The sequence below is a fragment of the Ranitomeya variabilis genome, chromosome 2, assembly GCF_051348905.1.
Source record: "Ranitomeya variabilis isolate aRanVar5 chromosome 2, aRanVar5.hap1, whole genome shotgun sequence".
Taxonomy (NCBI): Eukaryota; Metazoa; Chordata; class Amphibia; order Anura; family Dendrobatidae; genus Ranitomeya; species Ranitomeya variabilis.
Genome location: NC_135233.1, coordinates 221,256,951 through 221,275,257, shown reverse-complemented (window position 1 = coordinate 221,275,257; position 18,307 = coordinate 221,256,951). Strand labels below are relative to the sequence as shown.

The window sequence follows — 18,307 nt, the reverse complement described above, 5'->3', positions numbered from 1 at the left end:
GCTTGCTCCTCCTCGCGCTTCTGCGCAGGCGTACTGATCTGCCCCGTAGAGAGCAGCGTAAAGTACTGCAACGCGCAGGTGCTGGGCCTCTCTGACCTTTCCCGGCACCTGCGCATTGCCGTACTTTGCTATGCCCTCAACAGGGCAAATCAGTACACCTGCACAGGAGTGCGACAAGAACCAAGCAGGATGAAGACATTGCATGAGTATGGGAGGCGCCGGACCGGGGACCTGCGACACCCATCGGATCGGACCGCCCCCGGGTGACTATAACACTTGTTTTTCTCCTCTTTCAGGTCGGACCGGGGGCTTATCTACAGCATTATAGAATGCTGTAGATAAGCCCTGAAAAGCAGTGCTGCATCTTATAGCTTGCAAACGAGTCAACAGGTTCCCTTTAAAAGGAGCATTGCTCCAAGTCTGCAGAGGAACAACAACAACAACAAAAAAAGGTAGTCATGGAAGGTACATATGTAAAACACACCTATATCCAAAATCCAGAGATCGCCGAGCCGACATCCGCTCATTCCGCCATATATAACCAGGCGGGATTTCTTGCTGTCTCTTTCTGTATACACCACTGCAGTATGTGATTCTCGAGGAGGGGGGAGTATGCCGTATGTTATGGGGATGTCCCACGCTACAACCCCGGAGCCAGGACGGAGCTCCAGTATGTAGAGATCATTCAGATACCTTTATAATAAAGAATTTATGTACAAATTAAAATTAATGTCACAAGTGTAACATATTAAAATCAAAAGGGTGAGAGGTGTGTGTGCTCGTTAAAAAAAAAAAATAGATACCTGGGAATGTTGTTCTTTGGGTCCTCGCTATCATTTGCCAATCCGCCAAAAAGGTAACATTTACTCCCAACTAGTGAAAAGCTATGTCCAAGGCGAGGACATGGAGGAGGGCCATTTTTTGGCGCTTTTGCTTTCAATCTCTTCCATTCCCACCTGCTTGCCTGCATGTGAATAAGTAGAAACTTTTTAGTAAGATGTACAGATGCTCCAGAATAACTGGTATTGGTCGGGTCGGTCTCCTACAGACACCAAGATAAAACTAAAACTGAAGTGTTTGAGGAGCAGGTATAGCCCGCTAGACAGTTGCCTCCAAGGCGGTGGTGGCAGTGCATATGCCTACGGTCTCCAAAATGATATTTCATTTCACGTTGGTAAAAAAATTATTTCCATCTTATAAAGTAATGGGAAAAAGGTTTTGCTAGTGAACTAGAAAGTAACGAGCTTTTCTTAAAATACCAGAAATAAAAAACAATAATACAATTACCTGCAGTTCGTACAAGTCATTGCTGTATTTTCCATACTCCACCATTCCTCCAAAGACAAGAAGTCGAGTGCCGTCACAGACAAACCCATAGGCGGCACAACCTGGAGGAATATCGCCTCTCACCGCGGGGATGAACCACTGATTGGTTGCTAGAAAACAAAGAATAAAGCGGTGATAAAACAATATTCTGATTGGTCTACTATATATTATTATTTATTGTTATAGCGCCATTTATTCCATGGCGCTTTACATGTGAGGAGGGGTAGCATAATAAAAACAAGTACAACATTCTTAAACAATACAAGTCATAACTGGTACAGGAGGAGAGAGGACCCTGCCCGCGAAGGCTCACAATCTACAAGGGATGGGTGAGAATACAGTAGGTGAGGATAGAGCTGGTCATGCAGCGGTTTGGTTGATCGGTGGTTACTGCAGGTTGTAGGCTTGTCGGAAGAGGTGGGTCTTCAGATTCTTTTTGAAGATTCTGATGGTAGGCGAGAGTCTGATGTGTTGTGGTAGAAGGTTCCAGAGTAGGGGTGATACGCGAGAGAAATCTTGTATACGATTGTGGGAAGAGGAGATAAGAGGGGAGTAGAGAAGGAGATCTTGTGAGGATCAGAGGTTGCGTGTAGGTAAGTACCGGGAGACGAGGTCACAGATGTATGGAGGAGACAGGTTGTGGATGGCTTTGTATGTCATGGTTAGGGTTTTGTACTGGAGTCTCTGGGCAATGGGGAGACAGTGAAGGGATTGACAGAGGGGAGAGGCCGGGGAATAGCGGGGGGGACAGGTGATTTAGTCGGGCAGCAGAGTTTAGGATAGATTGGTGGGGTGCGAGAGTGTTAGAGGGGAGGGCACAGAGCAGGAGGTTGCAGTAGTCAAGGCGAGAGATGATGAGGGCATGGACTAGGGTTTTTGCAGATTCTTGGTTGAGGAATGTACGGATTCGTGAAATATTTTTGAGTTGAAGTTGGCAGGAAGTGGAAAGGGCTTGGATATGTGGTTTGAAGGAGAGATCAGCGTCAAGGATTACCCCGAGGCAGCGAGCTTGTGGGACTGGGAAGAGTGGGCATATGAACGGGACCCCTAATTTTCCTGACATGGTCTCATTAATTTTGACATAACTTTGCACAACTCCTCACCACAATCCATCATTGCTCAGTTATCCCCTGAAAGCCTCGTCAACTACATTAACGGACCCAAAGCTGAATGCAAATTCTAAAGCAATTACTCCATATATTGCCGAGGCTGAATTTCTAAAAGTAAGCAACTACTTATTGACCTGCAGCTCCGTGTAGAAGGCCAAGTTACCAGACAGGAGGTTTCTAGGAAAGCCTTTACTGACAGGGCAATGCTTTAAATATACGGCTTGTGCACGGAGCCATAACACGGCCATGTGTACGAAGTCCATAACCATATGCTACAGTTATAAAGGGAACCCTTCAGCAAAAGATTAAGCCTGGTTAAACAGTCAGGCTTACTACATTAGTGGTAAAAACAACATTTATCGTACAGTCATCTGCAAAAAAAACCTAGGCATTTTCCCTATGCCTTGATCAACGTCCTGACCGAGAGGTTGCTTCCCCCCCACCAACATAACAATATAAATCAAGGGCATGGTTACAGACCTATACAGAAGCATGCCCGGGGTTTACTCATGGAAACCATAGTGACAGATTCCCTAGGCTGCTGTCCTTGTAGCCAAAGTGAATCCAGACATACAACGTGAACAGTGCCATCCGACACTGCGGGTGGTGGCTACTCTGGATGGCGGCTGCAACATCAACAGCAAATTATGGGGGGGGGGAATCTCTGTGGCAGCCCCATAATCAGCTGTTAATGCCACAGTCACGATCCACCCCTAAGAAATCCTGGCAATCTTTCGCCTCACAAGAACGTACAGCGTGCATAAGACAATAGTGAAATACCCCAGTCTACGGAAAGGGTTATGTCCCTGCTACCCACAGACAAGGTATCAAGTCTATGACTATCATTTTAATTTGCCAAAACGCAAGTACTGCTCAGTTTTTGAAATGCAGTTGTCTAAGTTAGCGAGCATATGGCCCTATATACCCCTTTGTCTAATTGATGAACTGCAGGCTCAACATGACGACAGCTGGTGAGTCCAATTCGTATGCAAAAGACAAGAAAATCTGAAGTCTTGTAAAACCACGATTGATGGCATTGTAACGGAACCAGCAGTTCCATGGCTACCACTAAATGAGCAAAACAAACTTACAGGGCAGCTCATCTCCAATAGGTGGCACTAGAGAGACCGATGTCACCCAGGAAAAACTAATTTGCAAGGAAAAAAAGCTTAAAAAATAATATGGATTTAATCAATTTCAAAACTAGCAAAGAAAATCCATCAGTAAACGATCGTAACTAGCTCTAACAGCGAATGTCTTCATGAATCCGCAGCGCTGGTGCTGACAAGTCTCCTCACATGCAGAACAGACCAGAGGACAAGGGTTTATATTTGCAAAAATAAAGAGCAACACTTATAGCCTATAAATAATAAAAAAATGAAGATGACATGATGATTGGGTTGTTGTAATTCGATCGACCCATTCTTTTTGTACTTCAGGAGATAAGTCACTGCCAGGGGAGCCCGACACCGATTCATAGGGGACCGTTCAGTCCTAGGAGATGGCGGCCAGTCGAAGCATTGATTAGCCAACTGCAATCTAATGTTTGTGACCACATAGAGTGAGGTTATCTGTGAAATACAGCATCCAATGAAGCAGGACATAAATCCTCTCTATGTGTTTGATTCATACGGAATTAGAGGTGAAAAAGCTTTGCATAAAAAGTAGGACATATGGAGATGCAGTAAATCCCTTACATATATAATCTATCATTTGACAAGAGGAAATTATTCCTGAGACAAATAGATTCTTCATGAACATCTTTCAGGCTCCTACATACAGTTTTCTGGATCTTTATAGATGGACAAAAAAGTCCCATGTGTACACTGAGGAGAGATAACGTTATCCAATGTCTGTGAGGGCGAGCTCTTCTGAGGACGAGACCTCATTTACCACCACAAGCAGATTCACTGTCAGTAATGAGTGCGGTCACTGACAATAGAAGTGTGATCTGTTTATTTCATCATATGATGGAGATACGGTGCCAAGGAACAATATATGAGTTCCGCAGGAAAGATGCAATAAATGACAACAACATGGGGCATTTTTACATGGGCAAAAATTAGGAACGTTATTATGACCGTTTGTTTAGCAGATCAACCACCAGTGTAAAAAGGTATTTAACACCAGTCCCAACACTAAAAGCTTGGTGGATAAATAGTAAAATTATTAAAAACAGGCTGTCCACTACTTTTAGATTGATGGTCTTATCCTTAGGATAGGTCAAAATAGAAATACAATAGAAGGTGGATGTGCAGTAACATGCCCTGGCCACAACAAGTAGACAGCCAGCTCAGCAAGTACTTCCCGGCCGATCAGACATTGAAGACCTATCCTTAGGATAGGTCATCAATGTAAGAGTAGTGGTCCATCTCTTCAAGAGTTGGTGCGAACAGATTTGCAGGATGCGGTCTATTGGCCACATTGGTGATCTAGAACTGCATCCAAACCATCTGTGACTCTTCTTTCGATTAGGCAGCCTGGTGTGATGTCATTATTGCAGCGTGATGCACATGAGGTCACGCCAGGCCGGCTAATCAAAAGAAGACCCGTGGATAGCGGGGAGGTAGGTGGTTTTCAGGGCTCCAATCCAGCAGCCACAGAGTATTGACATCGTCCTACCAAATTGATTAGCACTGACTCCATATATAATATTGTAATAAAATACACTAATTCTTCACAGCCAAAACATGTATAAAGCAAAATAGTATATATTATCTATTCCTTAATTTTTCTTTGAGGATTTGCAATTTCATTTCATTTTTTAGTTACCGTATTTTCCGGATTATAAGGCGCACCGGATTATAAGGCGCACTTTCTATGAGCGCCTCATAAGCAATTTTGTTTCATATATAAGGCGCACTGGATTATAAGGCGCAGCACATTACCGTTAAATAAACCATAACGCTAAAGCACAGATATATTGCAAGGATCCTGCGCACAGAGCTGTAAGTATCACAGCAACCCTGCACGCCGGTCACATCCACCCTGCGGCCAAAGCTCTTCCGCCCCACCTGCTGTATAGGAACGTCACGGGACCCCTGCACGCCAGCCTCATCAACTCTGCAGCGTGTCTGCTGCACGGGGCTTCAGGAAGATGGCCGCGGGATGCCGCGCGTGCGCAGAAGAGATCGCGGCGGCCATCTTCCCAAAGCCGAGATGCAAACTCGGCTTTGGAAAGATGGCCGCCGCGATCTCTTGTGCGCACGCGCGGCATCCCGCGGCCATCTTCCTGAAGCCCCGTGCAGCAGACACGCTGCAGAGCACTCTTCTGCGCACGCGCGGCCCCAGGAAGATGGCCGCCCCCACCGATGAAAGGGATGACAGCGCAGATCGCGCGCTGTGTCTTCACGTGGGCGCAGGGAATTCGGAACTTGGACATGCGCACACCACTACGCCACCAACGGAAAGCTGGGGAAGAAAAGAGCGCTGTGAACACACCCATCTGACCAGACCAGCCTGATTGACAGGCGAAAACAGCGACTTTGGTAATGTATTTCTCAGCATAGGTGGGGAATCAGGGTACACTACATACACTATAGTAACGCACAGCGCAGGCCCTATTTAACAGTATTTATAGCTCAATCTGAAAAAACGGGGTGACAGGTTCCCTTTAATACTGTTGGAGCTAGATTGTGCTGTGGAACCAGGTGCCAATTAGGGGCGTAATATAAGCGTGCACTTTATTTGTACTTTCACTTTCACTTCGGGCCCGCAGCCAGTTGGTCTTATATATACCAATAGTGGTGGTGCTGTGGTATGCCGCCGCCGACCCCTGCCGCCCACGATAGAGGTAAAGGATCCTGTATGAACCTCTCTCTTGGTTCATATATAAGGCGCACTGGATTATAAGGCGCACTTTCTATTTCTGAGAAATTCTCAACATTTTATGTGCGCCTTATAATCCGGAAAATACGGTATATGTAATAAAATATATATACATAGAGCAAGATGGAATACATGTGGCTATATCCTCATACACATTGCTATACATTAGAGAGAGCAGTCACATCCACGCAGGGAGGGGACAGCTCAGGACGCTCTTTCAAAGTCGATTTGGCGGCAGAAGAGAGTCAGCTGATGAAGTCCTATATGTAATAGGGTGGAGACAGCAGCACATACGAGGGAGGGAGAAGCTGACAGCTCGCTCTCATCATCACACAGTCGTCCTAGTTGTAATCCACACAGAGGAAAGTGTCCAAACTATACCCGCCAAAGAATTAAGGAAGCGTCAAAAACAGCTCAGGATACTAAACCTAGGTATAAAACCTGCAAATATGCCAGATAACAAGTGTTCAGACAGAAGACTGTGCCTGTGATGCACAACAATACTGAGTTAGGCCGGGTTCACACTAGCGTTCAGGGGCTTTGCGGAGGGCTGCGTACGTCCTCCACTAAGCCCTGCCTACTTGTGCATGCGTCCTGAGCACCTATCTTTAACATTGGGTACGCAGGACATGCAGATGCGCTGTTTTGATGCGCTCGCCGACAGCACGGGAATGCAACAAGTTGCATTTTGTGCACACGGAGGGCACATCAAAATTGACGCATCTGCATATATCCGCATGTCCTGCGTACCCAATGTTAAAGATTGCATGCGTCCTGCGCACCTATCTTTAACATTGGGTACGCAGGACATGCGGATATATGCAGATGCGTCAATTTTGATGTGCCCTCCGTGTGCACAAAATGCAACTTGTTGCATTCCCGTGCTGTCGGCGAGCGCATCAAAACAGCGCATCTGCATGTCCTGCGTACCCAATGTTAAAGATAGGTGCGCAGGACGCATGCAGAGGTATGCGGAAGTAGGCGGGGTTTAGCGGAGGACTTACGCAGCCCTCCACAAAGCCCGTGAACGCTAATGTGAACTTAGCCTTAGATAGAACATCCGAAAAGAAGTATAAAGGACGGATCTAAGCAAAAATAAAAAAAAAAAAAAAACACACACACTATGGGCCCAATTCATCATTTTGTAATTTAAGGCTATGTGCACACGTTGGGGATTTCCTGCAGATCCGCAGCGTTTTTTACCGTGCAGAAACGCTGCAGATCCCCAAGTGATTTACAGTACAATGTAAATCAATGAAAAAAAAAATTAAAATGCTGTGCTTAATGGCGCGGAAAATTCCGTGCTGCAACGCTGCGGATTAAAAGAAGTAGCATGACACTTTTGTGCGGATCTGCAGCGTTTTTATACTCATGCCATTATAGAAATCCGCAGGGGTAAAAAACGCAAGAAATCAGCACCTGCGTTTTTTGCCAAGAGATGCAGAATCCGCACAAAAAATTCCTGCAAATCCGCAACGTGTGCACATAGCCTAAAGGGAATCTGTCACCTCATATTTTGTAAACTGCGGCCACTGCCATTAGGGGCTTATCTACAGCGTTCTGTAATGCTGTAGATAAGCCCCCGATGTAACGTGAAAGATAAGAAAAACAAGCTAAAATGTAAAATAAAAAATTCTCCGAAGCGGGGTGGGAATGGAGTATATTTGCACCTAAATTCTGTATCTTTTTAAGAAGTTGAAAGCGATGGCTCAGCGGAAAACATCTGAAACCTCCCCTAAACCTTCACAAAAGCAGACAAAAAACAAAACAAAAAGTGAACAAGGAAAAACAGACAAAAAAAAAGTGCAAATTAAAAGAATGAGCTGCAAATGCAAGAATGACACAAAAAAAGGAACCTTCCCCATCCCCCCAATCAAAAAACTAAGGAACACTTGTGATTTAACCTATAGACTGTACCATCTATGTTCAAATCTAAAGGAAAGCAAGAAAACCTTCTCCACCTGACAGTTTCCTGCCTCACATGTCATTTTCTTTCAGAAATGTGCTGAACAGTCCCTAAGTGTCCTCCTGAAAGGGTCTCACTTTGTAGAGAGAGAGAAAAAAAAAAAAAAAAAAAAAACTTCTAGGTTGTACAATCTGACAACTCTTTAGTCTTCACAGCCGCTTTTGCAGTGAAAGCGAGAGATCGTGTGTAAGGCTACGTTCACAATTGCGTTGCGTCGGGCGCAGGTTCGGCGACACATGGGGGCGCATGGACATGCGTTGTCTTGCGTTGTGACGCATGCGTAATTTTTGGCGCAAGCGTCAGGGCGCATAGGACGCTGCATGTTGCCTTTTTTTTGCGCTGAAAATCATGCCAAAATTGGACGCATGCGTCACAAAAAGCTGCGTTTTGCATGCGTTGTGCATTGCGTCGCCGACGCTGCGCCGCACAACGCAAATGTGAACGTAGCCTAAGGCCGGGATCACACATGCGAGAAATACGTCCGAGTCTCGCATGGTAATACCCGGCATTGCTGCCGTCACTCAGGAGCGGAGAGTGCGGCCGCATAGCAATACATGCAGCCGCACGCTCCGCTCCAGAGAGACGGCGGCAATGCCGGGTATTACCATGCGAGACTCGGACGTATTTCTCACATGTGTGATCCCGGCCTTATGGTGAGATCTCGCTCTCTGCACTAACCCGGTGCTGCTACATCAATCGCCAAAATGCTACCGAGTGGTAACCGTTCTACAGAACTTACCTCTCCTTAGTAAAGTCAGTAGCAGCGATGGACAAGTGCAAAAATAAAACCCAACCTGCCCCTGTGGTCATACAGACGCAGAATCCTGTAAATCAATTTGCTCAACTTCTTAGGCTATGTGCACACGTCAGGATTCTTTGCAGAAATTTCCTGAACAAAACCGGACTTTTTCTGCAGGAAATCTACATGTGGTTTTGGGGCGTTTTTTGTGAGGATTTTTTGCGGTTTTTTTTTTTTTTTCTCCAGATCTTCACAATGCATTAAATAGTGAGAAATCCGCGAAAAATCCACAAAATTAATGAACATGCTGTGTATTTTTTTTACCGCGATGTGCACAACGCAACATGTGCACACAGCCTGACAGTACGGAAAGGATGTGCCATAATTGCCTGATAAGTGGCACATACACACACACACACCCTGCCAGCATGGCCCGCAGACACTATTAAGTGCAAGAGTAACAGAGGCATTTAAAAAAAAAAAAATACATCCATACACCGGTCATCCCGCCTCTGAAATTGTAACACACACACACACACACACACACACACACACACACACACACACACCAATAAAAAATAAATACCACCACCCACAAATCTCAAAAATAAGAGTGGAAGTGCAATTTTTACATTTTTTAAATAATTAATATATAAATAAAAAAAAAACAAACATATATTAAGCTTTAAAAAAAAAGTAAAAAATAAAAAGCACAAAAATGAAGTTGCACAGGAAAATCAATAATCCATAACCATTTGATAGACGGGTATCGGCAATTGAATTATAAGCTGGGGGAAAAAAAAAAAACAACCCGATCGGAATCGCACAGATCCAGTCTGCCGACCGGCCCCGACTTTCCGGCTGATCGCTGTGCAGCCAGTCAGCGCCTCGCAGCTGAGCAGGCCGCAGTCACGCCCCGCCCCCGGCTCCGCCCCCTGTCTGTCTCCGATCCTCCTGCTGGTGGAACCCGCCATTTTTCTTTGTGGATTTTAAAAAGCACAGCTGAAGCGCGGGGCAGCCGGAGCAGGGGACGCTGCCGGTGTCACACACAATCACCAGACCTAACCCCACCACTGCCCGTTATATCACTGTACACTCACCGGTGTTGTAGACGTGTAGCTCATCCACGATCCCTTCATTTCCGCCACCGAATACCACGATTAACTCCTTGATGGCCACGGCCCTGTGTCCGTGCCGGGGTCTAGGCACCGGTCCCGACCACCCGACAACTCGTTTCCAGCGGGGCTGTAGGGCGGTGGAGGAGGAAGCACCGGTCACCGTTGGAGCGGACGTCATGGCGGCGGTTCAATGAGTAGAAAACAGATTTAAAAAGCGGATAATGAAGAGGGGGATAAACGACGGGAGGCGGCGGCGTCCCGCTGCTTCCTGTCAGCCGTGTAACTAAAAGGAGAAAAAAAACCGGGGCTGAGGCCTGCTCCGTGCCGGCTCTCACTGAGGCGCTGTGGAGTCCATGGGAGCCGCCATTTTATGACGGCGGCCGGAGAGAAGACAAAACCGATTCCCCGCGCCCGTCTCTGCCGCCTCCACGGGTTGGCCCTCCCCCAGTCTCTAGGCCGCACGTTCTCTGCAGGTTGAGCCCTTTCCTTCTCACCGGGCCCCGCTGGTTTTCCTTATAGCTGCCCGGGAGCGGCGAAGCTGAGGGAGTCCATGGGAGCCGCCATCTTGTGCCGTCCAAACAAACCAATAAAGAGCTGCTAGGGAAAACCAAAGATGGCGGCGAGCGGGGCGACAACACACATACACACAGTAATAAAGAAATAATAATAAAAAACAAACAAACACCGGCGGCCGTCTCCTGGGGAGGAAGTAACGTTGAGAGGAAGAAAATCGGTACGGAGAAGACGGGAGATGGAGGCTGAAAGTGAAGGCTCCACCCCCGCCGCCACCGCTTATCGGCTGCAACTCGGGGGATGTGAGGAGAAACGGAGAAAAACTGACAAAACTATAAACTGGCGGAAGCGAGGGAATTTTAAAAAATGTCGGCAACCGTGATTATCGGTGTGCAAACACGGTCCCGGGCACCGGAGCCTCTTTTCACGCCTCCCTGGGAGCCGCCATCTTGTCAGCGTCCGCCTCCTGCCTTTCCTCCTCCTCCGGAGACAATAAGATGGAGGCGGCGCTGGGGGCGGCGAGAGACGCTCAGTGGGGCCTTGTGTGCGGATCACCTTACATAGAGCGGATAGGGGAATACTCCAACTGCTCGCCGAGAAGCCTCCCTGACTGGGAACCTGAAGTAACGGCCGCCATCATTCGTTACCACTGCACGTCTCCTCACATACAGTGAAACATGGCCTCCTTATTTCATTACTGACTGAAAATATAAATCCTTTTAGACTTTTCAGTAAAAATTAGCATTCATTTTTCCATATTTTTAACAAATGGGTTTTTTTACGCCGCTAAGGGATTCGGTACTACGCTTTATTGCCACGTGCGACATTTAGTTGTTTTGTGTGAAGAATTCATGGCACATGCCATGTAACGTATAGTTTTGTGTGAAGAATTCATGGCGCGTGATGTGGACATATAGTCGTTTTGTGTGAGGTGCTCATGGCGCACGCCATGTAACATAGTGTGTTGTGGCGCAAGGTGTAACAGTCGTTTTCCGTGAGGAGTTTGTGGCATAACGTATAGTCGTTTTGTGTGAGGAATTTGTGTGTAACGTATGGTTTTGTGTGAGGGTTTCATGGCGCGCGCCGTGTAACGTCTAGCCGTTTTGTGTGAGGGTTTCATGGCGCGCGCCTACTATATAGCTGGTTTGTGTGAGGAGTTTGTGGCACAAGGTGTAACATAGTCGTGTTATGTGAGAAATTTGTGGCGCACCGTATAGTCGTTTTGTGTGAGGAGTTCGTGGCACTACGTATAGTCATTTTGTGTGAGGAATTTGTGGCGCTATGTATAGCCGTTTTGTTAAGAATCTGTGGCACTACATAGTCATTTTGTGTGAGCAATATGTGGCTCTACATATAGTCATTTTGTGTGAGGAATTTGTGGCGCTACGTATAGTCATTTTGTGTGAGGAATTTCTGGCGCTACGTATAGCCGTTTTGTGAGGAATTTGTGGCGCTACATATAGTTATTTTGCGTGAGGAATTCGTGGCGGTACGTATAGTCATTTTATGTGAGGAATTTGTGGTGCTACGTATAGCAGTTTTGTGTGAGGAGTTTGTGGCGCTACGTATAGTCGTTTTGTGTGAGGAATTTGTGGTGCTACATATAGTCATTTTGTGTGAGGAATTTCTGGCGCTAAGTATAGTCGTTTTGTGTGAGGAGTTTGTGGCGCTACGTATAGTCATTTTGTGTGAGGAGTTTGTGGCACTACGTATAGTCATTTTGTGACAGGAATTTGTGGTGCTACGTATAGTCATTTTGTGCCAGGAATTTGTGGTGCTACGTATAGTCATTTTGTGTCAGGAATTTGTGGTGCTACATATAGTCGTTTTGTGTGCGGAATTTGTGGCGCTACGTATAGTCATTTTGTGTGAGGAGTTTGTGGCACTACGTATAGTCATTTTGTGACAGGAATTTGTGGTGCTACGTATAGTCATTTTGTGCCAGGAATTTGTGGTGCTACGTATAGTCATTTTGTGTCAGGAATTTGTGGTGCTACGTATAGTCATTTTGTGTCAGGAATTTGTGGTGCTACATATAGTCGTTTTGTGTGCGGAATTTGTGGCGCTACGTATAGTAATTTTGTGACAGGAATTTGTGGTGCTACGTATAGTCATTTTGTGCCAGGAATTTGTGGTGCTACGTATAGTCATTTTGTGTGAGGAATTTGTGGTGCTACTAGTGTTGAGCATTCCGATACTGCAAATATCGGGTATCGGCCGATATTTGCTGTATCGGAATTCCGATACCGAGTTCCGATACTTTTGCGATATCGGATACCGGAATTGGAAGTTCCCATAGTGCAATGATGCACTACAATGGAGTGTGGGCGGTGCGTGGGCGGAGACTGCGTGTCTGTGTGTGCGGGCGGGGCTGTACGTGACCGTGGGGCTCTGTGCGGGCTACCGGGGCTCTGTGCTTGACTGCCGGGGGTCTGTGCTTGACTGCTCGGGGCTCTGCGGGCTGCCTGCCGGGGGCTCTGTGCGTGCCTGCCGGGGGCTCTCTGTGAGGCCTGCCGGGGGCTCTCTGTGAGGCCTGCCGGGGGTCTGTGCGGGCTGCCGGGGGTCTGTGCGTGACTGCCGGGGGCTCTGTGCGGGCTGCGGGGGCTCTGTGCGGGCTGCCGGAGCTCTGTGCGTGCCTGCCGGGGGCTCTGTGCGGGCTGCCGAGGGTCTGTGCGTGCCTGCCGGGGGCTCTGTGCGTGACTGCCGAGGGGTCTGTGAGTGACTGCCGAGGGCTCTGTGCGGGCTGCCCGGGGTCTGTGCGTGCCTGCCGGGAGCTCTGTGTAGGCTATACATACAGACATACAGTACATTAAACATAGAGTACATACCATTACTTTTCACTTTATTCCCCGAAGCCAGTGTCACCTGTAAAAAAGATTAAAATAACAAACAACCAATATACTCCCTGTCCGCAGAAATCCACGAGTGTCCCACGACGATCTCCCGTGGAGAACGGCGGCATCAGCTGCACAGTAAATGTGCAGAATTTATTCAGACCCACATGTCTGAATAGATAGATATATCCATAGATATATAATAGAAAGGCCGATGTTTCTAAGGCTACTTTCACACTTGCGTTTTTAGCAATCCGTCGTTTTGGGAAAAAAACGGATCCTGCAAATGTGCTCGCAGGATGCGATTTTTACCCATAGACTTGTGGATGGCCACACGTCGCGTCCGTCGTGCAACGGATCCGTCGTGTTTTGGTGGACCGTGGGCACGAAAAAAACGTTCAAGTGAACGTTTTTTTTGTCCGTCGCATCCGCCATTTTCTACTGCGCATGCGTGGTTGAAACTCCGCCCCATCCTCCCCGGACTTCAGAATGGGCAGCGGATGCGTTGAAAAACTGCATCCGCTGCCCACGTCGGGGCACAAATTTCATAACGTGCATCGGTACATCGGCCCGACGCATAGCGACGGACCCGTACCGACGCAAGTGTGAAAGAGGCCTTAATGAGCGTTTAATTTAAAAAAACGGCGTGGTATCCTGCGCTAGAGGGGGAAAGCCGACGGCCGGGGGCAAATATTTGTAGCCTGCTATGAATATCAGCCCGCAGCTGTCTGCGTAGCCTTTACTGGCTATTAAAATAGGGGGACCCCCCCCAAAAAAATGACGTGGGGTCCCCCTATATTTTATAGCCAGAAAGGCTACGCAGACAGCTGCGGGCTGATATTCATAGCCTAGAGAGGGGCCATGGATATTGACCCATCCCCCCCCCCCCCCCGGCTACAAATTCCAGTCCGCAGCCGCCCCAGAAATGGCGCAATTCCGGGACTTAGCCCCTCTCTTCCCACTCCCGTGTAGCGGTGGGATATGGGGTAATAAGGGGTTAATGTCACCTTGCTATTGTAAGGTGACATTAAGCCGGGTTAATAACGGAGAGGCGTCAATAAGACGCCTATCCATTATTAATCCAATAGTAATAAAGGGTTAATAAAACACACACACATTAGGAAAAAAGTATTTTAATATTCATTTAACCATACTTACCATACTTCAGCGCCTGCAAAATACGTAAAATAACAAACCGTATACTACCTGTCCGCGGTAGTCCAATTAATATCGAGTGTCCCACAACGATCTCCCCTATAGAACAGTGACATCGGGTGATGTCACTGCTCTATAGGACCCTCAGTGACACACTGACAGGAGACAATGGCTCATGCAGTGCATCACTGAGGTTACTAAAGTTCAAAGTCTCACTTTATGGCAATTGCTGCGTGGGGAAATTTCTCACACAGCAATGCCAAAAGTGAGACTAGGGACTATTTTTTTACAGGGGTGGAGGAATACAGTGCGGAAGGATACCTTCCTCCCGTCATTGAGTTCCTGGAGGCCCTGGAGAGGGGTCGCATCAGCTGATGCTGCCGTTCTCCACGGGAGATCGTCATGGGACACTCGTGGATTTCTGCGGACAGGGAGTATATTGGCTGTTTGTTATTTTAATCTTTTTTACAGATGACACTGGCCTCGGGGAACAAAGTGACAAGTGATGGTGAGTATGTACTCTATGTTTAATGTACTGTATGTCTGTGTGTATAGCCCGCACAGAGCCCCGGCGGCCCAAACAGAGCCCCGGCAGCCAGCACAGAGCCCCCGGCAGGCCCGCACACACAGACACGCACAGTGTCCGCCCACACTCTTCCCCACTCCGGAACAGGATATAGAAGGACAGAAAGGGCTTATTTACATTCCGATATTTGTGTCCTATTGACTTGCATTGGTATCGGGTATCGGTATCGGCGATATCCGATATTTTTTGGATATCGGCCGATCCAATCCGATACCGATACTTTTGGATATCAGACGGTATCGCTCAACACTAGGTACTACATATAGTCGTTTTGTGTGAGGAATTTGTGGCGCTATGTAGTCATTTTGTGACAAGAATTTGTGGTGCTACGTATAGTCGTTTTGTGTGAGGAATTTGTGGCGCTACATATAGTCATTTTGTGTGAGGAATTTGTAATGCATGATGTATAACGTATAGTCATGGGTTTTTTTTTTTCATCGTCAGGTATTCGTTGCTAGTTTTGTTCCAAATTCTTGAACATTGCCTAAGCGGCTCACTAATTATGCACAAAAGTAAAAAATGGTCTTTATTTTTTTTCTTGAATTATATTGCAACTTTTTAGAGCAACAAAAAAAATCACAACAGTGGCGTACGTGTGCGACATAACATTGTGGCATTTTTCAAAACATGAATTGGGCAAAAAAATATCTGGAAACCTTACCACCACCCACAGTGGCAAACTAAAAAAAAAGAAAAAACACTAATACATAAAGTCGATTTTAAGAAAAAAGGTGCAAAACATTAAAAGTGTAACAAAAAAAAGGGCACAAATTTGCAAATGAATCAGGCTACAAGCACAATGTCGCCATCATGGATGATACTGGGTTTTTATGTCATTATGGGGTTTTTTTGTTTTACTGGAAACCTCTTTTTACAAAATCTGTCAAACTTTATAAATGTGCGCCATTTTGGAGCCCGAATTCCAGTTCTCGGGTAACACTTTATTGTGAAGGAGCTTGGTAACAAATATAATAAATCTTACTAGAAGACAGCTCTGGCAGCCATTGGTACAGGGAGTGAGGGTTTTATGACAGGACGTTGGCAGGGAGACGCTCAGGAAGCTTTCATTCCTGTCAGGGAGCCGCCATGTTTGGACGTAGCCGCAGCCGCACCCTCCACGTCTGGAACACAAACACAAGCCGTGGGCTGATCTGCAGCCTCCGAGCAGATGTTGTCGTTTTACCTCAGACGCCATACGGTTAGCACTCAGTGCGCGCCCTACGAGAGCTGTGGTGCTGCCCTCAGGAACTATGGTGTCCCAGCGGGTTATTCTGCCACACACACATTTATTGTCGTCTCATCTTATCTGACGTTCACGTCTGCATAAAGCGCCATCTTGTTGGCCACTCCTCCCCTCCTATGAGGGAGGAAGAGGCAGACACTCTTAATGGCGGCGGCTTCTTCCTGTGCGCCCGGATGTTGGTAAAACACATAAGCGCAAAGGCATGAAAAGACGACCTTTGTTTATTAACCAACGCAAAGCAGACATTTATCCCTATATCTGCCGGCTGTATGAAGCCGTCTGCCGGCTTGTCATAATCAAGAAGCGCTCCAGTAACTGCGCGCAGTCCTTTATCCCAGTAACTGTCATGGCGCCTTCTCTGCAGGCGCCGCCGCCATCTTAGACGCGGTTCCTAGCAACGGTTGTCAAGGCTTACTGGCACGAGGTAGAGGACGCCGCCATTTTGCTACAACGTCCAGCCTCCCTCCCCCGCCCCTCCCCGTGTTTTCCAGGCGGGAAACATGGCGGTCATTAGCATAAAACGCGAATCTAAGAGGAAATTTGAGCACTGCAGTAGTGTTGCTAGTAGTGTTGAGCATTCCGATACTGCAAATATCGGGTATCGGCCGATATTCGCTGTATCGGAATTCCGATACCGAGTTCCGATAGTTTTGCGATATCGGATACCGGAATCGGAAGTTCCTATAGTGCAATTATGCACTATAATGGAGTGTGGGCGGAGACTGTGTGCGTGACCGTGGGGGGTCGTACGGGCTCTTGGGGGTTTGTGCGGGCCAGCCGGGGCTCTGTGCAGGCCTGCCGGGGCTCTGTGCAGGCATCGTCCGATGGGACTACAAGTCCCATCGGACGATGCCTGCAACAGTGACAGTGATTGACACATTAGCCAATGATGGGACAGTAGTAGTCCCATCATCCGGCTAATGTGTTGAATGTAAAAAAAAAAATACTACATACATAATACATACATACATCATACATACATACATACTACATACATGCTATATACATACATACAACATACAATTACATACATATAACATAGAGTACATACTCACCATTACTTGTCATTTTGTTCCCCGAAGCCAATGTCATCTGTAAAAAAGATTAAAATAACAAACAACCAATATACTCCCTGTCCGCAGAAATCCACGAGTGTCCCACGGCGATCTCCCATGGAGAACAGCAGCATCAGCTGATGCAACCGCTCTCCAGGGGCTCCAGGAACACAATGACGGGTGGAAGGTATCCTCTCCCACTGTATTCCTCCGCCGCTGTAAAAAAAAAGAAAATAAAATAGTCCCTAGTCTCACATTTGGCATTGCTGTGTGAGAAATTTTCCCACGCAGAAATTGCCATAAAGTGAGACTTTGTCCTAAGGTAACCTCTCAGTGATGCACTGCAGGAGCCATTGTCTCCTGTCAGTGTGTCACTGAGGGTCCTATAGAGCAGTGACATCACCCGATGTCGCTGTTCTATAGGGGAGATCGTCGTGGGACACTCGTTATTGGACTACGGCGGACAGGTAGTATACGGTTTATTATTTTACGTTTTTTGCAGGCGCTGAAGTATGGTAAGTATGGTTAAAAGAAGAATATTAAAATACTTTTTTCCTAATGTGTGCGTGTTTTATTAACCCTTTATTACAATTGGATTAATAATGGATAGGCGTCTTATTGACGCCTCTCCGTTATTAACCCGGCTTAATGTCACCTTACAATAGCAAGGTGACATTAACCCCTTATTACCCCATATCCCACCGCTACAAGGGAGTGGGAAGATAGGGGCTAAGTGCCGGAATTGGCGCATCTTACAGATGCGCCATTTCTGGGGCGGCTGTGGACTGGTATTTGTAGCCGGGAGGGGGGCCAATATCCATGGCCCCTCTCTAGG

General features: G+C 47.0%; 1 protein-coding gene across 4 annotated transcripts in view; it reads right to left on the bottom strand.

Moving 5' to 3' along the window:
• Nucleotides 1-16,293, bottom strand: part of HCFC1 (host cell factor C1) — a 73,306-nt gene extending 57,013 nt beyond the window's left edge. The window contains exons 1-4 of one of the 4 annotated variants that reach the window (XM_077283682.1): nucleotides 16,157-16,293; nucleotides 1,288-1,436; nucleotides 804-964; nucleotides 485-693 (exon numbers count right to left, since the gene is read on the bottom strand). In XM_077283682.1, the coding sequence (XP_077139797.1) occupies nucleotides 485-693; nucleotides 804-964; nucleotides 1,288-1,332 (415 nt within the window). In that variant the 5' untranslated portion in view covers nucleotides 1,333-1,436; nucleotides 16,157-16,293. Of the gene's footprint in view, nucleotides 1-484; nucleotides 694-803; nucleotides 965-1,287; nucleotides 1,437-9,779; nucleotides 9,958-10,068; nucleotides 11,082-16,156 lie in introns of those variants that run through there. The other 3 variants (XM_077283680.1, XM_077283679.1, XM_077283681.1) reach the window with 3 other exon arrangements.
• Between the last annotated feature and the right edge of the window lie 2,014 nt (nucleotides 16,294-18,307).